Source organism: Onychostoma macrolepis, chromosome 24 (assembly GCF_012432095.1).
Source record: "Onychostoma macrolepis isolate SWU-2019 chromosome 24, ASM1243209v1, whole genome shotgun sequence".
Lineage (NCBI taxonomy): Eukaryota > Metazoa > Chordata > Actinopteri > Cypriniformes > Cyprinidae > Onychostoma > Onychostoma macrolepis.
The window spans coordinates 25,398,664-25,424,886 of NC_081178.1; the positions used below are offsets into that span (position 1 = coordinate 25,398,664).

At 36.7% G+C, this 26,223-nt stretch overlaps 1 protein-coding gene across 5 annotated transcripts in view; it reads left to right on the top strand.

Annotated features, from left to right (window-relative positions):
• The window catches only part of pard3aa (par-3 family cell polarity regulator alpha, a), a 481,810-nt gene that overhangs the window by 367,580 nt on the left and 88,007 nt on the right, over window positions 1-26,223 (top strand). For 3 of the 5 annotated variants that reach the window (XM_058764713.1, XM_058764714.1, XM_058764716.1), the window contains 2 exons: window positions 4,330-4,458; window positions 18,990-19,262. In XM_058764713.1, coding sequence (XP_058620696.1) covers window positions 4,330-4,458; window positions 18,990-19,262 — 402 coding nt within the window. The remainder of the gene's footprint in view (window positions 1-4,329; window positions 4,459-18,989; window positions 19,263-26,223) is intronic. The other 2 variants (XM_058764715.1, XM_058764717.1) reach the window with 1 other exon arrangement.

The following is a 26,223-nucleotide window of genomic DNA, read 5'->3' on the forward strand; positions in this document are numbered from 1 at the left end:
ACTGCCAGCTCTGCCAACACAGCTCCAGCCAAAACCAATAGCACTGATTCAAGCTCATTCAGCTGGAGAACAAAAGGACAGAGAACATTGTCTCCGTGTATTGTGCTGCCTCTGATTCGTTTACCACTTAATTATGTCTCCGTCATTCAGATTGTTCTGTTTCTGTGTAGCATAGACAAGAAAATACTGCTGAAGCTATTAGGGATTGTTCAGATCGTTTGCTCTGGCCGCACCAATCACAGAAGAGCTGTCGAGGCCAATTCTGTTCGTTGTGCAGCAAAAACAGATCCGTCAGTGTCAGATAACTGGGGCCTTTTAGGGCTCTCAGAATTTTAGCAGAAATTTTGGCTTATAGAATATGTAAACTCAATCAGTGTATATGTGTTAAGTTTTCATAATTTTAAGTGATTTCCATTTCTTATTAGTTCTTGTTTTTGTTTTTTTGTTTGTTTTTTTTAAATTTAGCTTTAATTTATTTTTATGTCAGTTTTAGTTTTAGTAACTTTAGTGCTTCATTTATTTCAGTTATTTGTCAATGCGACATTTCTTTCTTTTTTTTTTTAATTTTAGTTTCTTTTTCACAAAGTTTACATACAATCATAAAAGTCATAAAATTGGAGTTGTCTGTTTGCGTTGTTTCTATAAACTCCTAAAATTTTACATAATTCACTATTCGAAGATATACTGTCACAATTCACTAGGAAGCAAGGATCGAGGAGTTGTGCTATCGTAAATTTCCTATTTCCCACTTATGAAGTCGTGGTAAGGAGCTTGTTGTATTCAAGTGCTTTAATGTCGGAAAGAATCAAATGTAGCATCCCATTGGTTAACAATCATATAAACATTCACCACGCTATACATGCAGTTTGCTGACAATTCTGGAATTTTGTCAAATACATGTTTATTTCACTGCTTGTAAAACATACAATATGCTTCGAATGATCGTTCATATCTAGCCTATAAATACACTACTTTAGCGACAAGACAAAGGGATGTAGGGATCCACCATGTTTAAAGTTTATGACCCGCCCAACTCGGAAACTCAGGCATCAAAATTATTTCAGAATTTCCCGGCAGTAAATACGACTTTAGAGGCCGTTCACGTCCAATTTCCGATTAGGAAACTCATATTTACGATAACTCCGATAGTACGTGAAGGCAGCATAACACAGTATTTAATTATCCAAACACTCAGGGAATGTAGGAGACACAGGAACACATGGGAAGACATTTAAAAACCGACAAAACTAACTGAACAGACTGGGGCTTTTAAACACAGGACTATCAGGGAAGAACGAGACACACCTGGAATCAAATAAACACACTCAACATGAGAGAGAAACTGGGTCACAGGGAGCAAAAACACACACAGACAGGTCCATAATCCTGACATATGCACAAATGTACAATATTTTTCTTGAGGGAAAACCAACCAAAAATATTTATATCTTGCACTGTTCAATGACAAAAAAAAAAAAAAAAAAGCTGGAAATTTGACATAACTTAAATATCTAACTTAACTAAAGATAACTAAACTTATCATTTTAAATCAAGCACTTTTTTTTTTAAGTTGAAACAACATATTATCACTTATTCTAATGTTAAATTTTAATTAGGGATAACAAACTGCAGAAATCTTTTTTTTTTTTTTACTGTGAAAATTTCCATTTTTAAATCCATATTTATAGTCTAATTATATCCAAATTTGCCTCTCCCCCTAATATCACTGATGTCGAGCCATTTCTTTGGGGTCTTTATAAGAGGTTCTTGTAAAGATGATTGATGGTGAAAACAAACTCTCAATGTGAGGTCTAGGGAACGTGCCAGAGCGGATTACTTTCCATGTTTAGCAAAATGAACGAAGTGAACTGGGAGACTCGGTCCCATCCCACAGGTCACAGAAGTACTGTACAAGTTCATTACAGTCTCGCCATTTGTTAATGACAATCCTCAGGCATTGTGGAGATGAATAAAACACAGTGCACTCGGTCCATTTCATCTGCGAATTGACGTCGACTGTAAGGGTTCGCATTCAGCCCACAAGAAACCCTTTGAAAGAGCCAAAGAGTCGCTTCTGACCTTACTTGTTTGCGTGCCTTAGAAGTTTGAAATAGATTATTTTCTAAAATCCTCGGCGTGTCTCTCCACGTGTGGTTTTAAGAGAGATACATGCTGAAAAGGAAGATTATTTAAGGAGAGTTAATGAAAAAGTCCTTGAGATGTACGGCTGGCTGTCAGCGAGAGCAGTGATAGATCGAGCCTCTCTGATATTAGCATGCGTGCGGTGGACTTTTTACGCCTAGACCCGGGCCATTTGTTGATTAATTAATCAGGTAATGTACAGTATCCGAAAGTTCGGCTTTTCAAAGCTTATGTAACCAAAAGAGAATATCTCCCACAATCCCGTGCTGGACCGAGGGTCATTAGAGCGCCGGAGCAGCTCGTGGAAAGTAGAACAATAAACATCTTTGGGGAAAAGGGTTTCCCATTTCATGAATATATTCAGTACGGTGGCTCTACATCAACCGTCTGAGGTAATTCTGTTGAGTTTGGGGGGAACGTTTGTGTTCTCGTGGTCTCCGGTGAACCTTGACAAGAGAGTTAAGAAAATAAACATGGGGTTACGGTGGTTAGTTTGCTGTAGAAATGGGTTTTTTGGGAAATCGAGGGCATGTGCCATCACACATCCATTCGCTGGCTATCGAAGTGAGTTTTTTGTTTGGTGATCAAATGATTTTCATGATCAATGCACACTTGAATGGAGGCGTCACGAGAAAGCAGCTTAGTCAATGAAAATGATTACGTTCATCGAATGGAAATGTGTTTTTATCGGAGACTCTCATTCATATTGTCGCCGCATGGTTTTGTACACTCTGTTATTGCTTTATTTGTACAAAATTTCCATTATCGCCCCCAGTAATTCTTTACATGCATAAAACTCTCTGAGAATTATTGGAAATGTATGTTACGAGTCTTGCTTTGACTTTGAAGCTACTAGTGTGCACAGGAAATGGCATCACAGACATGCCTCGGAGACGTTGGATCCCAAAGGCAGCTGTTGATAATGACACGGTGTTGTTCCATTGACTGAGAAGCCCGTCTGTACCACATCCTGTCCAAAGGCTGGACAGTGTAACGATTTAAGATTTGAATCAGGAAGGGACAATGGTTGAGGAAGTTAGTCGGGTAATGTCTTTGGGGACTGATAATGCACACACACACACACACACACACATATATATATATATATAGGCCTATATACAAAACTTTATCTCTAAAGCTCTGCATACTCACTTCCTGTTAATTCCTTAGCAAAGTTACTGTCAACCAAAGTTTTGCTAATGATCATGATTGTGATCATACCTGAATGTTGATTACCAAAATAAAATATATTTTTAAAGTATTTTATCTAACCCCTCACAATGGAAATGAATGGAGCCAATTTTAGTAAGGTAAAAACATTTTTTTATTAATTAATTAATTAAATAAGTCACACCGGATCAAAATTGCAGTGTTGAGAGGAAAAGAAAAAAAACATGGATTAGTCACATTGGATTATAAGTAACTTTTTGTTTTAACATTCACAAATGATGTAAAATACTGATAAATGAAACAAAACATTTACAAACATTATAAACACTAGAAACTTTTATTTTAGTTCCCCTCACTTCACAACAAACACAGGGCATTTCAGATGAGGCACTTATATTCTTATTTTATTTTATTTGTGTTTATTTTTTTCCTTCACTAAAATCATGCTAACATACATATTGTGAAACAATGAGTGTTTTAACATTTACAAATTGGCCCCATTCACTTCCATTGTAAATGCCTCATTGTAACCCTGATAGATAGATAGACAGACAGACAGACAGACAGACAGATAGATAGACAGACAGATAGATAGACAGACAGCAGATGGATGGATTTATTTATTTATTGTTTACTGGTGAAAAAAGTTGGAATTGATTCCATAAAGCTGCACTGTTGCTCAATTTCCTGTTTTATTATTATAGCTTTATTATTGACAGATGTTTCTAGTGCAACTTTATTTAAATGCATTTAGAAGCATGCATAAAGTAGTGTTATTTAAGATAAGATGATACTTTTTATATTGCAGTCTTTTTGTTGAAATGTGAAGGGATATGTTGTCATACCTGGCCGTTCCTCTGCTTGATATGTCAAATGTTCTGACAGTTTAATTTCCTTTAGGTATTCCATTGCTCTTATTGAAAAGAGAAAGAAAGAGAGAACGCTTTACTCCTCTAACCACCTCAAACACAAACAGTCCGTCTGAATTCATCCCACACTCTGTCTCCGCTGCCGCAGGTTCGGCAAAAACCGCAAAGACGAGAGGCAAGGGGACAAGATGGAGCGGAAGGGGTCCAGCAAGAGCAAGATGGAGGAAACTCAGGCCAGCGAGGAGGAGATGCAGAGAATGAGGCTGGAGCAGGAGAGGTGAGCGGCTGCGTCCCCATCCCCGTAAAAAGCCTCTCAATTAACCACCGCTGCCTGGGAAATTAGCAAACTGACTAATTAAGTAAATGGGGTCCAGGGAGGTAAAAGTTCTGGGAAAGCTCTTAGATGTCATTGGTGTAAACGGTTGAGAGCTTTTATAACAGTACATTAAATTGATCACGTATGGATTGTTTGTTTCTTTTGTGCTTCTGAACGGAAGGAACCACCCTGATAATGGAGGTTCTTTTGGGCTGCGGACTAAATGGAGGCCCTTAGTGAGGGACTGAATGAAAGGGATGGTGTTTTTTTTTTTTCTCTTTTTCCTTTTTTAGTTACTGCCATTTTGGCTTCCTGTCTCTCAAATTATTAGTAATGTTGTTTCTAGGCAGATGTTCTTTTCCCTCTCACAAAGATGGGTAACAGCAGAGCAGCAATTTTAAATAGAAATATGGCTTTATATATAATATAATACGAATATGAAGTAGCACAACTGCTTTTAACTATGATAATAATCAGAAATGTTTCTTGAGCAGCAAATCAGAATATTAGAATGATTTCTGAAGGATCATGTGACACTGAAGACTGGATTATGATGCTGAAAATTCAGCTTTGAAATCTTTGAATTAATAAATTTATATTTTAAAATATATTCACAGCTCTTTTAAATTCTAATACATTTTTTTTCTTCTAAAATATATTTTATTTTACTATGTACAAAATGTGAGAAAAGCAACAATCTCACAGGAAATAAAGCATACACTGAATACAAGAATATACTTAATATTTCATTGATTCTCCTTGTTTTTGATTACAGAAGCCATTTTCCAGGGCAGTACTCAATAAGTTCTGTGTGTGATGTGCGTGTTTATTTTTTTATGTATTTGTTTATTTATTTCATGGCAGAATTTGTTTCCTCACATTATTACAAATGAAACAACGGAGCGTGTACATTAGTTTTTCGCTCCCAGTACAACTATGCAATATGCTTATAAAATCCTTAATAATAACATGTTTGAATAAAGGGCAAAGATTAATTTTCCTAGGCTGGACATTACTTTCAGCCAATACACTGTATATGTCAAAAAAACAAACAAAAAAAGCTCTTAAAATGTGTGTTTGGACCGGCCCTCACACTATACAGCCACAAAACAAGCAAACTTTGCTGTCAAGCCTCTGTTGATGATGCTGCATAATTGAAATGTAACAATAGGCACAATCCTGTCTTTAGCAGAAGCATGGCTCAGGCCCTGCGATGATAATAAGCCTGCGTCCACTCAAAGCAACGTCTGAACTGCATTTCTAAGCGCTTGTCTTGTCTCTGACACTCTCCACTGTGGGCTGGGAATCAGGCTTTGGCTGCGAGCCCAACACATTGCCAGCTCTGCCCCAAACACAGCAGGCTTCCCAGGGCCCCGCTCTTATACGTCTACCACCTCGGGCCCTCAGAGGCTGGAAAACCAGCAGGAACGTCGGGAGATAAGTGTTGGCCGGCTGCACGGCGTTCGCTAAACCCTGCTCGCGTTTTGTCCGTATTTGTTTTTGGAAGGTTTTCATATTTCCCACATTGCCCTTTTTGGTATTGTTTAGTTGCTATACGCTGCTCTTTTTTTCTGGTTATCTTTCTTTTTCCTTTTCTCACCTCTGCTGTTTTCCTTGAGTTGATAGCAGGGAATCCTTGAGGGAAATAGGTCTGTTATAATAATAATCTGCCCGGCCACCACGTGGTGATGCGATATTCAAAGTCTCTCACCAGGGAGACTGACAGCTAGGAAAATCAATTACAGCCTTATTTTTAGGGGTGTTATTACACGCAGTTTAGACAGTCGTGTGTGTGTGAGCGCACATATGTGCACGAGCAGGGGCTTTGATTGATTATATGAGGCGCAGGGACAAGGCCATTTCTACACACTTATGAAATTATAGATCAGGTGATAGGTGCCGCTGATGGCTATTGGAGGCGATGTATCCAGCAGCGCTAAAACAAGCTGCGGGGCTCCGGGAAGAAGAGGACGCGAGATGGGCCGCGGCCAAAGCCAGCCCTCTCCTGACACGACCGATCGTTAATTCGACTTGACGTTTTGACAGGGGCTTTTAGTGATGCTGAAGCAGAAGGCAGCGCAAAGGTTGGCTAGATTAATTTTCATAACGTGCCACCATTAGCCTATCTATTTCTGGCAGGGAGGGCACAGCCCGCTTTTTAGCGCACCTGACCCTCAAGGATGTTTATGAAATTCATCTATGACTCAGAAGCACTGGCTTTAGCACTGGCGTATGTAAGCTGGATGACTTAATTCTTCCAGAATAATTTCCTGCTGTTAGTTTTAGTCTTGACGGGCATGATATTAAAGGAATAGTTCCCCCAAATGTATAAATTATGTCATCATTTCCTCAACATTAAAAAAAAAACTTTTTGTTTTGCACAAAGTAGATTTGCTGCTCTGCAAAAATCGTATTGATCACTGGTTCACTAAAAAGCTGCATAAAAGTAGTTGGTATGATGCAACCCTTGCTCTGTGCTGAAAATATTTTACCTAATTTGGTATTCCCAGTCAAAATAATCGTTCTTGTTTGTAAATCTCTCATTTTTCTATATTATCACCACATTTTGGGTTTAATATATTTGTGTTAACTCATTTTCTTTCTGTTTGCACAGGTTTTGTATTTCTTCGTTTGGAGCTGATTGATCATAGGCCTTATTGATCTGAGCTTATCCAACTCAGTTTTTGAGTGAAAAAAAAAAACAAAAAAAACAATGAGGCCTACAATCAATCAGTTCCAAAGAAAAAATAAAATAAAATTTGACTGTTTGATTGTTTTTTGGGTTTTAGTCCAATGCTGTAACATAAACTAGCATTTTCAGGAAAAAGAAAATCCTCTCCAAGTAAAAATGACTTGAACACAATATGAGGGTTTAGTGGTATATTTTCAAGTTTGAAGCCAAAACAGCTGTTGATGAGGAACAGTACTTTTTTTTTTTTTTTTGCTAAATATCTGAATATCTCTTCAGCTCTACAAAATTTGCACTTCCAACTATTCAAACTTGGCACTTTTTGTTTGATTACAAGCTGTGTGAAAATGTCTTAATGCATCTTAATTGAATATGCACATGCTTGATGCATATATGGCATCCTTATTTGTCTTTTTCTGAGCCCCATTTACAAGCTCATTGGAACAAAACTGTGCCAGAATGTTCTTAAAAAATATATATATATATAACTTACACGTTTTGTAGCGGTTTCTAAGTCAAATGTCCAGTGGGTGCCGCTAAATGCACGTTTTTCCCGAAATTTTCCCAGAAACAGATGAATGTGAAAGTTGTTTGTTGTACATATCACGTCAGTTTTGAAAATGAAATGTCTGGTGAGTGACACTATATCATGTTTGAAAATAACATGGCACCTACGCTAAACCCTATGATAAACCTAACCGAAATTGTTAACCAAAGCAAACCCGAGGTAAAAACACATTTGCTCAAGCAGCCATGCCATCTTATTTGGCTTCTACAAGTCTTTGAGCTCTTTTATCATGACTTGTGTTTTACAGGACTCATATCTAACTGCTCCATATCATAAGTGTAATGCTGTACCAGGTGCGCTACTGAGCAAGATTACTATGTCAAAAAAGGCATACATATGGCTCCGGTTCTGTGATGCAAACATCAAATGTATTCGTTTACAAATCATGCACTACAGTAAAAGTGTTTTGAGCTCATAACGTAGTATTTTGTAAGGAACTGGTTGAAAACAAGTCTTTATTAATCAATAATCTGAAAAGGAATAAAATTTGTTGGTTTTACTGCCGCTAGTGTTCATTTCAGCTGCAATCTGCAGTGAATTGTATGTACAGTTTTGGTATGTTTTTGAATTTTTGCTTAAATATAGGCCCAGTAGAGGCACAGTTTTTCAGTGAGCCTACAGTATGTGTTGCCCATTTATGTTCCATTTAACAAAAAAGTCATAATTGGAAGAGTTTTCATTTTGTTTTTGCGTACAACTACTGTATATGCATACATACAGTGGCCCCAAAAAACATTTGGGAACCCTGTGCACTCTTAAAAATGTATGAATGTCATTGCACTAGACAACAAAATATCAAACCAAGTGCCATTTATTTTAATTACAAATAGCACAAGCACACTTGTTCAAGGACAAAATTAAGTTTGAAATAAAATAACAGTAGATTGATTGTCAATCACTAGTGTAACGTGGTTACTGTGGGCACATCTGTGAACACGAGGACCAGATGACCTTGAGACCAGCTGGTTACGAGTGATTGCAATACATTTTTAAAAATGGCTTTTTGGGAGCCACTGTATCACGTATAGGAAAAGAAATATGGGGTAAAAATATGCAAAACTGCTCAGAAGCAGCACTGCTTTTCGCAGGCGTGATTTGGAGTGAAGATGATGAAGTGTTGCCATCAGTGGCATTTGTTTTTGTCACAATCGAGTAAATTGTAAGCAGCTGTGTGGGCCCCCCCAACTGCCTCCCATCCTTCGTTAGTCCTCAACACACCGAATTTTTCATCCCTCATCAAGGGCTTGGAGCTCCCGCCTGCGTTTCTGCAGGAACACGGTGACCATTATGAGGCCTTGTTTATGCCTGTTGCATGGTTGCAATCCTGTCCACCATATGTAACTTGACTGAGCGGACCACCATGCCAGGGGGCCATTTATAGCATGTGCATGGGAAGGAGTGTGTGGGCACCAAATCACCACGCCAGCAAAAAAGATACATCAGTCTCTTTCATCCTCCTCTGTGTATTTACACTTGGCTGATCAGGCTTTATGTCTTTGTACACACTGCAAAAATGCCCAATGCAAACATTATGAGAGCCTGGTAAACTCTTCTCATCCAGATTCTTCATTGAAGTAGATTAGCATGGCTATTAGCTTATCTTCTTGGCTCCATTAGTGGCTAATCAGTGACTAGCACACCTCTGTTTCTGCTCAGTCTTCCTGACTTCCTTTCCACTCTCCAGTGATGCTTCCCCCGGATTGTTTGGGTTCCTGATAGACTTTAAAGGCAGTGTTATAATCAACAGCGGATATCTCAGCTAGCTTCCTCTTTCTTTTAGCCCTTAGCACAAGCTTTGAAGGTTCACAGGGAAGGGGATTGAAAATAATGTTTGAAACGCATTTCAGTGCCAATTTTCCAAGCCAAAAGACCTACAATAACAGTGTTTCCCAAACTTTTTGTCATCAACCTTTCACGACCCCACATCGATGTTTGTGTTTTATGTTTCATCTCATATTACACTGGATATCATTCAGCACTGAATCAATACAATATTGCAAAAATAACTGTTTATTTTATATTGTTTTGATGTGCTGAGCCATTTAATAGGACATACATTGGAAAAAATGTATTGTTGTGGAGAAGAATGTTTTAAAACATTAATGTTTAAAATTAATATTTTGAATTATCTTTTATTTTTACTTTCAGTTTTCATGAACAGTTGAGCATTTTTATGCACTTCTGTCATTTTTATTATTAACTTGTCTAGTTTTGTTTTCATTTTTTATTTATATTTATTCCATTTTTAATTTTAGTTATTTTAGTAATTTCAGTTGGTTGCCATGACCAAGGTTTTTTTTTTTTTTACTTGTGTTAACATTTATTATTAATTAATTAATTAATTAACTTATTTACTTTAGGATTTTCATCTAATAGTTACATTTTTATTTGAACTTTATTTTGATTAACAAAATCTATTTTGAATGCAATAACAGCACTGGTAAAAAGCACTAATGCAGAATTGTTCCTAATTATTTTATATATAAATATTTCATACAAATAACATTTAAAGGGATACTCCACACCAAAATGAAAATTTTGTCATTAATCACTTACCCCCATGTCATTCCAAACCCGTCAAAGCTTCGTTCGTCCTCGGAACTCAATTTAAGATATTTTGGATGAAAACCGGGAGGCTTGTGACTGTCCCATTAACTGCCAAGTAAATAACACTGTTAAGGCACAGAAAAGTATGAAAAGCATTGTCAGAATAGTCCATCTGCCATCAGTGGTTCAATCTGACTGTTAAGAAGCGACGAGAATACTTTTTTCTGCGCAAAGAAAAAAACCCAAAACAACTTTATTCAACAATTTGTCTCCTCTGCATCAGCGTAGCACCATTTTAGAGAATATCCGCTGGACGCAAATAGCATACGCTGTTCTGTGTCTGCCGCACAGCATGGAAACTTTGTTTACGCTTTGATTTGAATGAAAATAGCGTATCCGTGCGGCGCAGCTGACACAGAACAGTGTATTTTTTTATTTTTTCTTTGCGTACAAAAAGTATTCTCATAGCTTCATAATGTTATGGTTGAACCACTGATGGCAGATGGACTATTCTGACGGTGTTTTTTATACTTTTCTGGGCCTTGACAGTGTTATTTACTTGGCAGTCAATGGGACAGTCACAAGCCTCCCGGTTTTCATCCAAAATACCTTAAATTGTGTGCTTTTACGGGTTTGGAACGTCATGGGCGTAAGTGATTAATGACAAAATTTTCATTTTGGGCTGGAGTAAGCCTTTAATGTAATTAGCAAGTTGGTGTTTTTAATCTTTATTTACTAAATAGCCATAATATAATGTATATGTGTGTGTGTGTACAGTATATATATATATATATATATATATATATATATATATATATATATATGTGTGTGTGTGTATGTGTGTATATATATCTATATGTGTATACAATGGCCCTGTATTTATTCTTGCTGCATTCATTCATTTTAGTACTTTGATTTATTAATTGATTTGAACTCTTTCTCCATTAACACTTCCCGGGATTGCCTTTGGCTTTCCATATGTTTCAACATTTCATTTTTTTATGCTTTAATGCGTGTTACTCGTAATCACAGCTGATCTTTCCCCTCGCATTGTGGCGGTAATTTTGTTACAAAATAATTAGCATTGTCGTTCTGCTTTGTCAAACGAGCTCATTATGTTGCGGAGCCTTTTGTAACAGTTCACCGCTTGACTGGACCAATTAGCTTCCAGAGTTCAAAGGCAGATCACAGGACTGATTGTGGACCAGATTATATTTGTAATTACATTTATATTCCTCTAACAGCTATACATGTATGCGTTTGGAGGCTGAGGACATTATCGCCTGCATAACAATTGCATAGTTAAGTTGTAAGCGTATAAATATATATTTAATTTTTTTATTTTTTTTTTTTCAGTTGTTTGGTGTATCGAGAAGCGATGTTAAAAATACAAGTATAACAGATGCTTATTGGCATTTTACCTTATTTACACTTAAAAACTACCAGCCGAAGATCTGCCTGGCGGCCATCGATGTGAACATCTCGCTCTTTCTCTAACCTGAATTAAACATTGTTAGACATATGGAGGGAGTGCTTTGGCTGCGTCTGTCTGGAATTTGGCGGTGTCGTAAGATAAACAGTGTGATTTATTCAGCGAGGAGAGGAAGGACTGCGGGCGGACCGGAGTGTGATCTTTCGTGCTTCGCTTCAAAATATTTCGCTTCACTTCCAAACTTCTCCTCCATCTCTTTCTCACAGAGCAGAACCTTGTACATTCTTCAAAGAAGTTCATAAATCTCTCAGTCCTTATCTTGTGTTTATATCAGGCCGTGATCAATGACTAATTTCCTCCCTGAAACGTCCACTTTGACCCCGCAGGATGGAGCGCATACCTCACGCTTGACGGCATTTCGGCATTTGGATGCATTTCAGCTCTGATAAACTTAAATAAATCATCCTGCATGGCATTACAGTATGGATGGATCGCATCTAATGAGCTGTTTTTGAATTATGCCAACTTGTGCCTTGTGAAAGAGTTTTGCTTCTCTGCATTCGCTTGTTTCCTAGAAACAACCCCGGATTTGCCATGACGACCCATATGTTGCCATAACGGCCTCCCTCACACGCACTCTTTCACACACACACACACACTGACACTCTGGACAGATGTGAGCTAATCACAGCATCAAACTCTTCATTAGTTTAACACTCACTTTTTCTTGCTCTGGTGCAGATAACGACATGTAGACGGAGTTACATCTAAATATATCCTGACAGACAAACACGACATTATTATCTTTCTTTCTGCTGTGTGGCTTCTGCCTCCCCACTCACACACACACACACGCACACGCACACACACACACACACACACACACACACACACACACACACACATACATACACATGCATATAGTAGCAATCTACACTAATTAGCTTTGAGCCCAGAAAGTCACAAAGAGGGATTTGCTCTCTCTTTGTTGTTTTATCGCAGCTCACTGGGGAGTTTTTTCCTCCCTCTTGCCAATATTTTGATAATGTTTTCTCTCTTCTCTTCCACTTTTATAATTTTAGTATCAGTCTTCTGTGTGCTTGTGTCATGTGGCTTTGTGAATGATGCATCAGGAAGTTCACCACAGGCATTGTTGGAGCCTTTTTGTTGGAATTCAGCAATTGTGTGATCTTTAAATTTGCTGAAAAGGCATACGAGGTGAAGGTCTCTAATAAACAGAATATGGATATTAAAGATTATCCTAAGAATGTAGAATTCACAAACCAGTCACTTACATTATAAACTAGCTAATACTTCAGTATGCCAATGTGTTATTTTAGGAGATAAGGTTTTCATGTGTTGTATTTTGTGTTGATCATCGCTATATGAACTCTAGATGATTATTAAATATGTTTTCAACATTGCTAATAATCATAAATGTTTCTTTAACAGCAAATCAGCATATTAGAATGAATTCTGAAGGGTCATGTGACACTGAAGACTGGAGCAATGATGCTGAAAATTCAGCTTTGATCTATATATTGTAATATAACAGTTATTTTAAATTGCAATGTTGTTTTAAAATATAAAAAAAGCCCCCAAATGTATTCTTCCAAGAAAAATCTTGGTTGTAGATTGGCCTGTTGCATTTTGACATTTTAGTTATTTCGCTCGTTAACATCAACTGAAAAGTTATTTTCTTCGACTAAAATCATGTGACATTTTAGTAGGAGTAAAATGAACAAAACTTTTAAAATGATGAAACGTTGAATACATTTCCATAATGTTTCTGTTAAAAGACAAAAGCTAGGACAAAAAAAAAAAAACTGCAATAAATGTGCACTGAAGAGAAAGTAGAGAGAGCAAGAAAGCAGGAATGGGAAACGAGAGCAGGAATAATGTGCTCAGTGCAGCTATTTCTGTGTCCTGCATTAACACCACACTGGACCATTAATTGTGTAATGAACTAAAGGTGGAAGAGGGAATTCAGAACAGGTTTAGCTAGAAGTTGAGGCACAGACACACACAGTTATGGTCATAGTTCAACGCACACACACACACACACACACACACACACACACACTGATACTGATTACCCCATAATGCTCATAATGTCAAACTAATTCATGTCAAGTTTTGAGTGCAAAGTCATTTTTTTTCTGTCCTCACGGAAAGTGAAAATGCTGCATGAAGTCATTACAAATAATTACATTTCATTTGTTTATTATACAAAGTAGGCTATGAATCTGGCTTCAAAAGTGCCTCATCCTGTCAGAATGAATGAATATTTCAGAGATATGACATGACAAGTTGCTACATTACATTACAACTATAAACTACAGTTATAATGAACTTAGACTATTGGCTACATTGCATTATTTTAATCATTAATATTACTAATTGTAACTATTTATTGTTCTTCATTGTTCACAATCAGCAACTAAAACAATCCATGAAAAAAAAATGTTTTTGGTAATTGAAATAAAGCTGAAATAAAATAAAGTATAAATAGTACATGGAAAGCAATAACTTAAATGAAAATTAGACACTTATTGATTTTCATATATTATATTATATTATATTATATCAATAAAAACATGTTAGAGACAGTAACTGAAATGTAATTTTCATTTAAAAAAAATATATAACAAACTCAAGAAAATGTAATTAGAAATAATAAAAAAATATAAAATAGCACACAAAAAACTAAAATGTAAATAAAAACTGAAAACATAAAAATAATAGATAATTCAAAATATTAATACTGTAGTAGTATATAAATAATAATAATAATAACATAACACTCCACTGTTGATGGATCTACCAGTGAGCCACAATAAAAATAGAAACCAAACAAAATGCCTTGCCTTGCAATGATTTTTCACCGTGGATGGTTATTGGATATGGTGTTAAATGAATCTCATAGGCCAGAACAGTGTCTTCATCGTGCTGGTTTTCAACCTGAAGTTAACCTTCTGTCATACACAGAACACACACAGAGCCACATGTGCACTTCTCCTCCCCAGGCCACCGCGCTAAATGAGTTTCAGTCTGGTACTCCAGGGGGCAGGTTACACTGGACCTCTACTTCAGTGTGCTCATTACCTCATTCAAACACAGATAGCGCTCTCACAGATTTGATTTGGCCATTACAGGCACAGCGCTGGAGGCCTCGTCCTCCTATTGAGTTTCCGTAACTTGTCATAACACGGTTTTTACTGGCAGCGAGGTGACATCAGTTTTTAAGTGGACAGCAGGTGGACGGCGGCCTCGCCAGCGCAAGATATCAACCTTCAAGTGTGAAAGAAACAACTTGTAACTAGAGATACTACATTTCTCCAATAGCTGATTATTCAGAATGACATCTACTGATACTGATACATTTGTAAAAAAAATGATGAAATATGTAAATAAAACAAAGATCATTACAGTACATTTTAAAATAAAGTACTTTTTTTCCACTTTTTTCCTACTTCAAAATGTCATGTTTAATTCAGTGTTACTTGCCAGTTCTTTGTAATTAATTGTGAAACTTAATTGCAAAACTATACAGGAAACCCTCTCATTTGGTACATTACTATAATATTAGAGGTTATAATTAAAGTGCCCCTATTATGGATTTTTGAAAATGAGCTTTCATTTTGTGTGTAACACAGCTCTAAGTGAATGAAAACATCCTGCAAAGTTTTAAATCTGAAAGTGCACCGTGTATAAAGTTATTGTCTCTCAAAAGAAAGAGTCGACTCTGAATCATTGAAACGAGTCGTTTTTAAAACGGCACATGAAACATTAGCATATTGCCCGCCCACTTGTTGCGCGCGCGCAGACCTGGGAAAACTTGATTTTCTCGTTGGTCTGAATGAAAATGCAAATTCATTCTTTGCCACTAGGTGCCGCTTTTGGAACGTTAAAAGCTCACAAACACTGCTTTAAATGAAATCGACCAATCACCGCAGATTAGCGTCACGCAAAGGAGGGGTTTGGAAAAATGAATCGTTGAGCGAATCGTTTGGGAGTCGTTGAGCAAATAAGGTAAAAATAAATGCATATTATAAGAAAATAAAAGTGTTTTTTGACCTTGCATGCATGTCACCCTGTTGTTGGGGACTCCCAAAACCAAAATATGAACCATTCATAACCCATAATAGGGGCACTTTAACATCAGAGCCCAAACTATTGCTGTATATTCAACTGCAGTTTATATTTCGATATAATAATCACACTCAAATCAAAATGAAATGTTTGTATGCAACATACATATATAATTGACAGTAAATAAACTTCCCTCTAGTGTTTTTTTTTTTTTTTTTGTAGCTAACTAACCAACTGTGAACACTGGTAATATCCTCAGGTAAATGTTATGTGACACATTGTTCGCATGCTATGTTATTGACGTCTTTCCGTGGTTATAAAACTATTTGAGACGTAATACATTTCAGTAAGTTGTACCTCTGACATTCATCCATGTTTATTTTGCACAACAGCTTGCATTCCATTTGAATTGAGGTACTACAGCGATGTGTCACGCCACATTTAATGAACCGCATTTGAGAGACTTTGTTTCTCATCAGCAGTAACAAAGCACAAAGCTGTTTGCGATTAATGGATGGGAGCCATGCTACAAATAATGTTTGGTGAAGGGAAAATGTGCATACCTGGCAACCCTGGCTTGAGCTATGGGTAATTCATACGGTCAAACAGAACCTGTGCTCTGCTATTTTTTAAGTAAGATTGTGCTAATGCGTTATAATCACATTAACTTTGACAGCCCTAAATTCAACACAAGTGGCATTTTATTTACACACAGTATGAGTTACAGTCTGACACGCTTTGATTGACAGCATATAATCAGCCCTGATCAACTGTTTTTAAACAATCAGCAGAAGCAGTTTTTATTGGCCAATACCGATTATCAGCCGATATATCGGTGCATCCTTACGGTTCAAGCGATGAACCCGATGAACTGAAAGGTATGATAAAAACAGAAAGGGAAATTAAAACTCCCACAATGCACACACACACACATATGAAAAAATGCTGATGTTGATTTCCAAGTGTTTCCCAGACTATTATCGTGAGTCATAAATGTGCACAATTCTAGCACAGCCAATTGGATTTCCTCAAGCGGGATGCAGAGAGAGAGAGAGAGTCGGTGGCATTGTAATTGCATTAGCCTGTGACAGAGAGAAAACGCTCATTGTTGGTAAATTAGATCGCGCTTATGAGAAAGTGTGGAAACATTCAGTCTCGCTGGGAAAATTCGACATCTCTTCTCAACCTGGGACTGCTGTCAATCAAACAACTGACAGATAGATGTCAGGGGTCAGAGGTCAACTTTGACCTGGGGTGGTGAGGAGGTAGGGCACTTAAATACTTAAAAATGCTCAGGTTTTTGTGATGGGGCATCCCTGGAGTCCCAGAGCCCATCTGGATCTGATGAGATAGGTGGGTACCAAAGACAGAGGTCACCCTACAGGAGGCTTTCCCCTGTCCGCACCAGTCTTTCCTCTTATTCCTCTACCATTCCCATTCCTGAGGATCTCCTTTCCCTTAACAGCACTTACAACGACACATGTGGTCTATTAGACACAAAAAGACTCATTCAGTTCAGCCCACCAGGCCTGGTCTTTGAAAAACTCCTGAGAAAGAGCGAAGGCAGAAAGAGGCAGTTGGCGGAAGATCAGAGTGATGCGAAGAAGAAATCACTCCCTTCTTCTTGGGAAGGTTCCCCACTGGCTGTTTTAGGGGATCTGTGCATTGACAAGCTTCTTCAAGGAAGGGGCAGCAACCTTTACCATGAGCGATTTAGAAGTAGAGGCTCGAATGAACAGGGCCTCAGTGGTCTCGCTTCCTTTTCCTTTTAGAGGAGTCCAGCAGTAGTGAAAGGCTTCTAGAAATAAAGCAGGCTTGGCAGTCATTTAGCAGCCCGTGATGCCAGCAGGGGTCCTGAGCTCAGGGATTCTCCGTGCAGTAGGGAGTCTCAACAAGACCAAGAGGTCTGTCTTCCAATTCGTTGCGTTTGCACATAAAAGCTTTGGCTCTTCATGGCTGTAATACATGTTATACATTGCTGACGGAATAACTGCTATTGCTTTTGATGGTGGTTTTGAGGGCAGAAACACAAAGGCGGAAATGAATCCCAAGGTGTAACCCATAAGGCATTTTCACACTAGAGTATGGGGTGAAACTGAGAGTTTGAATTGTTTGTCTCAAAAAAAATGTGATGTTATTTTATTCATTATTAATTAATTTATTTATTTTTCATATTTTGACATTTTGTGGCACCTTCTGTGATATAATACATATAATTTACAGGTTTATGATTAAGAAAGTTCTTCACCAATAAAAAACAAAAACAAAATAAAAGCAAAACAAAACAAAAAAAGATTATGCCAAACTACTCAAGCTTCAAGATTCATTCATTCATTCATAACTTAATCGTTATGTTTTTTAGGGGGTTTTACCACACATTAAATTTTCCAAACTGGACTAACCTTGCCATATTATCAGATATATTAAAACATATTTTAAAATGCCTTCTATGGTATAATTTCCTGTTTGATATATCAAACAAGTCTTTACAAGTTTATTATATTTTTAAAGAAACTGCTTCACTGACAAAAAAAGAAAGAAAAGATTATCCAAATTACTTAACCTTCTATTTTGAATAATTTTTTTTTTTTTTACCCTCATATTTTTGAGGTTGTGTCCCTCAATATATATATAAAAATTTATTTTCATTTATAGACAAACAGACCAAAATATTCATTATAAATTAGATGTACTCTATTATGTATGTATGGGTTTTAATTATGCATATTTGAATGAATTATTAGATTCACAAAAGTCATGTCAAACCACCTTTATTTATACAGTGCTTTATACAAAACAGAGTGTTTCAATGCAGCTCCACAGTAATAAACAGGAAAAATAAACTACTTCAAATATGAGCCTAGCTAAACTCAGTTCAGCGTTTATACAATTCAGTTCAATGACAGTGTTGATGTTGCACAAAAAAAATAAAAAGTGTCACGTAATTGATAAATTTAAACATTATTGTGGATTCAAGATAACAATTATTCTGGCTTCACTTATTTACAATATAAGTAAACAGCTGGCACTAGTACCTGTGGTGGTACTGACATGAATATATGACAGTATGGAATCAAATACTCAAATGTGAAAAGAGAGATGTTGAAATTGAATTTGAGTGCACACTACACATCTAAACCTCAAATGATGTTTTGTGTCTGTAGAATTCAAGCGAAGACCAGGGAGCTCCGAGAGCGACAGGCCAGAGAGCGAGACTACGCTGAGATCCAGGACATCAACCGAACCTTCAGCTCTGACGAGGAGCACACCTACGCCGGGATCGGCTCTCTGGACTCGTCACTGGACAGCAGCATGGACCTGAGCCATAACCCCGGTCCAGAGCGTCCGCAGAGCCCCAGAGACCAGGCCTTGCCCTTAGAGGCTCTCTACGCACAGGTCAACAAGCCCCGCAACGGACGCCCGCCATCTGCAGACAGGTAAGAGCTCACAGCTTCTCTTCCTTCAGAATCGCCGTGACGTGACGCACAGGCTGCTTCATTCCTGAGATTCTGAGTGTTTGTCAGGGCGGTTAAGTAATACTTGGCTGATGTAACAGGACAATGACGTGCCTTGACATGTTCTTGACTTGAAAGACGCAAACCTTGGCTGTGTGTTTCCAAAGCTTTGCATAATGCAAGCTAAAGTGTGTTTTCACGCTGTCAAATATTTCTCATTTTGTAAGGTTGGATAGGGTGAAGGGCACCAACACTTTTGAAGTTTCTTTTATTGTGCTGAGAAAAAAGAAGTTTCTCTGCAGACCTCTCTGATAGAAGATGTTCTTCTTTTATATTTGTTCGTGTCTGAAGGTTTAGAAAATGAAAAGCTGTTTTCATCCACCCTTTGTAGTGTAAAAAAAAAAAAAATGAAAGTCAAACAAACAGTGTTATCGGATTTCTCACCTGAGTCCCAGCGGCTGCTTTTATAGCACAGGTAAATCATTGATAATTCTCTGGATGGGAAAATTTAATAACCAGCAGACTCCTTTATTATCACGGATCGTGTCAGATCCACCCTCAACGTGCACAGAATCTCTGAATTCATCTGGGTTTTTAAGGGAAAGAAAAGTCAACTTTATAATAGAAACTGCTGCAATTAGCTGAACTTTGGAGTGTTTTTGAATAGAAAATTTCATAAAATGTACTGCTGAATGTGCTGATAAGCATTTATGGTAAACTAAACTATAAATGTAATTTATTTTGTATATATTTGTAATACATGTGTAATGATGAAATTGCTATTTAGTACATTTAAAAAATACTAACTTTATATGTGATATTGAATAACACACTACAGTACTTTACACGTGATTTAGTCAACACATCAAAAGAAGTTCTTCTTTAAAACATGACGAAGATTATTAAAACAATGATTTAAAATGCAGACTTTTAATTTGACATTCTTAGAAAGAACCCTTTTTGAAAGTGTACTTAAGTGTGTTAAACACAGTCAAGTGTCTCTTTAAATACACTTAAGTGAAATTTATTAATATTATAACATATAAGCATTTTTTAATTTGATATACTTTTTAGTTTTGAAGTACACTACAAGTACACTTTTCATACAGTTAAGCACAATTCTTCTTCACAAGGAGAAACAGGACGTTTGGGTCACTTTGTTTACATTCATTACTATATAGGCTACTGTCTAAAAATGTTATTAATGTTAACAAATTAATGCAACTAGTTGGTGGTGTTAATATTTAGGAAGATCGAAATGCATATGCAACGGAGGACAGGATGAATCTTGTTTTTGTTTCTTCTTCTTCTTTTTGAGAACGATTGTGCTAAAAAGTTGTCATCTTTTAGAAGTTCACTAGCATGGCATCAAAGCACGCAGACATGGACTAAAAGTTGCAGAAGTTTGTTGAGTTGAGAAGTTGTTTCAGTGCTTTTCATCTTCTGTGTTGATGTCAGCGTTCTGATGTGTGTTACAGACACTGAATATCTGATGCAGAGGATTGACCTACATTTGTTGTGGTGAAATGAGAGTATTTTCTGAGATACGGAAGCAATATATTCCAAAATGCCTCATTTTGTGCTGTCACTGTTCTCCAGCTTCCAGATTCATGGCTTGTTTTACGGTATTTATGACAAATTCACCAATAAACATCCATCGGTGTATGAAAACTAAGGGAAAGTCACTGTGTATTCACACTAAAGAATCGCCGCGATCGCTCTGCTCCTCTAGCGGTTATGAAATGGTTAGCGGTTAGTTATGGAAATGCTACTAAAGGCCAGCGTGTCTCTGTCATAAACATTAATTACTCTCTGTGGATTTATTAATTGGTTCGTCAGCGGCGTGAAGCAGAGGCTGTGATTGACAGGTGTCACTCAGGCTGTGTGACCTTTCCCAGGATGCAGTGGGACGGGGATTATTACGTTACCAACTGCTGTTGTCCCAGCAGGAGCGTTCCCACCGGCCGCTGACACCCCGCCGTTCGGCCGCAGTGTGAATATGAGGAGGTTACGCAGCGCTCGGTAATCTGATGAATCCTTGTGCCAGTATCTCTGGTGACAGCGCTCTCTGTCCCTTGTGTACTGCAGTGCGTGAATGCACAGCAATATTAGCATTCATTTATGCACTTATTTATTTACTATGCATACATATTACTAGGGTATTCTAATATAATAGTACATTTCATTTATCTTGATATATTTTATTATAAAAATACTTTATTATGATAACAACAACAACAACAATAATAATAATAATAATAATAATAATAAGTATTATTATTATTATTATTATTATTACATCTAAGACCAAATAATAGAAGATACTGAACTGAAAAGTATAAATATGATATACTTTTATTAAATTATTACATTAAGTGGTATGGATAATTATTCAATAATTCTATATGTTCTATATATCATCAATTAATTACATAGTATTTGGCATCATTACAAAAACAACAATACTACTACTACTAATAATAATAATAATAACCTTGTTAAATACTATGCATTATTTGAAATGTAAATACTGCTTAATATTATGTACTTTTATACTTTTATTAATAATTTAATTATTACATTATAAGTCTAAATAATTATTCAGCAACTCTTCAGTGTAATAATCATCATTATCATCATCATCATAATCATCTGGGGAAAAAAAAGAAAAGAAAAAAGGATAATGTCTTGTAATTACCAGTACATTTTCCGTTACGTTTAAGGACATTTCCTTCAACCATAAAACACAACCCAATGCAATTTGTAATTAAAAATACAGATAAAGCACCTGTCAAAAAATCAATATGGAAAATTCCTTCAAAATAAAACATTACATCAGATTTTTTTTTAGAGTATAGTTTTATGTTAGTAGCAGAGTATAGTTTATGTTGGTTTGTTTAGACAAAGAGAACAATCAAATACAAGAGATAATAAAAAGCGATGTGGAAATGCTTGTTTTATGACACTGGTAGATGTTATTACCGACAGTTCTGCTCAGCCAGAGTGTCCTGATGTAGTAAATGTCAAACTTTGCTGCTTGAAAACAACTGCTTTTGTCTGTCCTGCAGGATTCATATAAATGTTTCATATATGGCTGATGATACAGGCTTTTCTATTTTCTGCAGTGTGCATATTCAGCTGTTCTGTCTAAAAATAAGAAAAGACACACATAGATATACAAAAATCTGAGCTAACAACGTCCTACAACCAAAACCCCTTGATCAAATACTGTAATGATTCAGCTTTATGAATTCCTGCCCATTTTCTGTTTATTAATCTGCTAAATACCCAGAAGCAAATGCAAACATTTTCAGCAGAGTCTGTGATGTTAAGATTATCTTATAAAATTCTAGCATATTACTAGCTTGTTTTTCCTCTTCAGATATACTCATTTTAACTCTTTGCTCTCCAGCGTGAAATAATAAACACGTTTATTAAACTATAAGTTGCATATGGTCTTAAACAGAGAGTGCAGTTTACTGAATCTTCTCTCCTTTTAAAATAAAAATAAAATGCTTATTTCAGAAAGCAAGGTTATAAGCCTTGTCGCAAAGGTACCTGCTTGACATCTGATTACATGCAAATCATCCTGCGTATATTTTAAATAGCGAGTTTGGAGCTTCACACTGCTTTGCATATCACTTAGAAGCAAGCCTTTGTGAAATACGTTGTAATATTTGTTGTCGCGCCTCTGGAATAAATTGCACACTTTCATTGGCGTTTGGCTGCGAGGGCTGTAATCTGCGTGAATGGCGTAATGCATTCACATTCTAGACAGTCGCATCACTCCATTTGAAAGGCCCGACTCCCTCCGTGAATCAAAACAAAACCCAAACAAACATTTGCATTTCTAAATGAAAGCTAATAGAAGTTTCATAGTGTCAGGCTCCTGGAATAAACAGTCCTTGAGCGAGCGCAACTTTAGCTCATTAGGAAGAGAGGAAAAACTTTTATCACAGATTTTCTCAAGAGTTGTTTTCTTGGACGTTTAAGTGTTTATTCTCTTAAAGAAGCATCACAGAGGAAAATAGATTTCATCTCTTTGTAGATAACATTGGAGAGGAGGATTTCCTGTCTAAAGTGCACAGAACAGGAAGTGGATAAGGCTCAGCGAGGGTCTGTTCAAATTCTGTCAATCACAGCCGCCCACTGAGGCCTGTATCCGCAGCAGAGAATCTCGTTTAAAAAAAGTCATTTCATTTATTTTCCCCAAATCAAAAGAAACATAATACTCCGTTTCATATTCTGACGTTATTTTAGCATTTTTTTCTTTTTCATGTCAATTAGGCATAGCACTAGGGGGAGAAAAAAAAACTTTCATTTATTTATTTGTTTAAATTTTATTTATTTTATTATCAGATAATAAATTATTTTCTTTAATTATCATAATACGATGATTATAATAAGGTAAAATCAGCCACAGTTGACCTTTATTATTATTATTATTATTATTATTATTAATGTATGTGTGTATGTATTAATGTATGCATGTATGTATTTATTTATTTATTTATTTATTCATTTATTCATTTAATGTTTAGGGTGGAATTAGACGTGGATATGTTTCCATGAGATACTCAAAGTAATAATTTGAAATTTTATAATAATATGGTAAGTCATAGTACTATGGTAATAATAAGGTCAAATCAGCCACAAATTACCTTTTAATTTAATTTAATTTAATTTTGGGGTGTAAATTGACACTAATATGTTTCCATTAGATTATTTTATTTTCCGATACTCAAAGTGATAATTTGAAATTCTATAATACTATGGTAATAATAAAGTAAAATCAACCACAATTTACCATTATTATTATTGTCGTTGTTGTTTACATTTATTGAGTATCTGCTAGCTAGAGTGTCATGAATCATCTTCAAAAGATCAGCTTCAGATCTTCAGGCGTGTTCGCGCTCCCTCAACAAAAGTTAACAAACACTGACTCCAGTGGCTGTGCTGTTTGTTGGATCACTGTTAACCCTGTTTGCATTTGTCTGAGCAGTGAGAAGCAGCCTGAAGTCTCATAACACTTCTGTCCCACTTACAATTCACTGGCAGCATCACGCATCTCAAAGCTCTTGACATGCAGTCTGAGTTTGCAGTTTGAGTCCTGAGAGTCAGTCGATGAGTTCAGAGCACACGAAGTGATGTTGTGCGCTGTAGCCTCGAGCAGCGTATTTCTCACACGCCGCAGGCTAAATCTGCGACTGGCGTAACACAGCCCTCCTCCTCCTTCATTGCTGTTTACTGGAGATTTAAGTTTGGGAACTCGCTCTCTTTTCCCAGCTATCTTTATATCACTGCTAGCATCACCAATCACTCTGAGGCGGCCACACATCTGCTGACTTCCATGTGACCTGTGTGCCGTTTCAGGCTCGTTGCATGGAAAAAGAGAGAGGGAATGCATTGAAGGAATGCGTCGTTAATTTTCCAGCATGTTCAAATAAATATCCGTTTTGTTGGCCTGGTCAAGGCCTCCTAAGTGCATTAGCCACAGCCAATAGACATGCCATTGATTTATTGGTATTAAAAAGGTGACGCCATGATGATGTTGGATGCTGTTTATAGTGCGGTGGAGTCTATTGGATACAGGCTGCAGCGATGCAAAACTGTGTTGCCACCATACAAGCTGAAGCGTGTTGCATGCAGTGTAAAAAAGTTAAATAAAATAAATGCCCCAGAATCAAACTTACCACATTACAACATCCTAATCGCGCAGGAGGACTGGCTGTACCAAATTTTGAATTATATTATTGGTCATTCAAGATTAAGGCTCTTCATAATTGGATTGATCCTCAATCGAAAGTTTCATGGAGAGTGATTGAAGCTGACAAGGTTAAACCAAATAGACTCCAAGATATGTTATTTACTGGCACAGGAAAAAAAGGTGATAATTATAAATTTGAACGTCTGATAGGAGGACCCTTCAAATTTTGTAACAGTACACCTTTATGGCACAATTTTTATTTTGTATGTGGAAATCGTCCATTTGTCCAACCCTCTTGGTCTTCTTTAGGCATAAACACTTGCGGTGATAACCAGGGCCTCTGTTCATTTCAGACATTAAGAACCAAATTTGTTTATCAGCATCCGCATATTTTGTCTTTCTTCAATTACGTTCTGCTCTCAAAGCGTATGGAGTTCCTCGGGCATCTCCCATTTCCTCTCATCCTATGCGGGATTGGACTGCACCATCTTCTGGTCGGCCATCTGTTTCCTTAATATATAATAAAATTATTGATTGCATTACAAAACCTCTTTCTATTCAATCTATTTGGAATCAGGAATTATCTGACCTTAATTTATCTGTCGACTGGGAGAAAGTGTGGTCTAACCTCAGCTTAACATCTAAAAACTAGACTCATCGTCTCATTCACTTCAAAGTCATTCATAGAGCATACATAACAAAATGAAACTACAACCAAATTTTAACTGCCATATACAGTATGTAATACTGCATCATAAGGTACTTTTCTTCATATGTTTTGGGAGGAGTGTCCTATCATCATTAATCTATGGACAAATGTAAACCTGGTTTTATCCTCTTTACTACAAATTGATTGCTTTGCTAACCCAAGTTTGTGTCTTCTTGATGATTCTGGTCTCTGTATAAGCTTAATACAAAAGAGAATGTTGTTTGCTGGTTTTACAGCTGCGAAGACAACAATAATACAGAACTGGTTTACACTGCACATGTGTGGAAAAACATATTGGATCCACAGCCTTCTGAAAATAGTGACTTGTGAATGTACAACAGCGCAAATTAATGGAGCCAAGCCCTCTATTGTTGATGCTTGGCAGTGTTTTTCTTTTGACATACTTGATTATATAAAGGAATTACTTTTGTGTTTTTCTTTTTTCCCTCACTCTCTCTCTTCCTTTTGACTAGACTCTTTAAAGTATTGATTATATGTCTGTTGTTTTGTTTTTTGTTGTGTTGAAT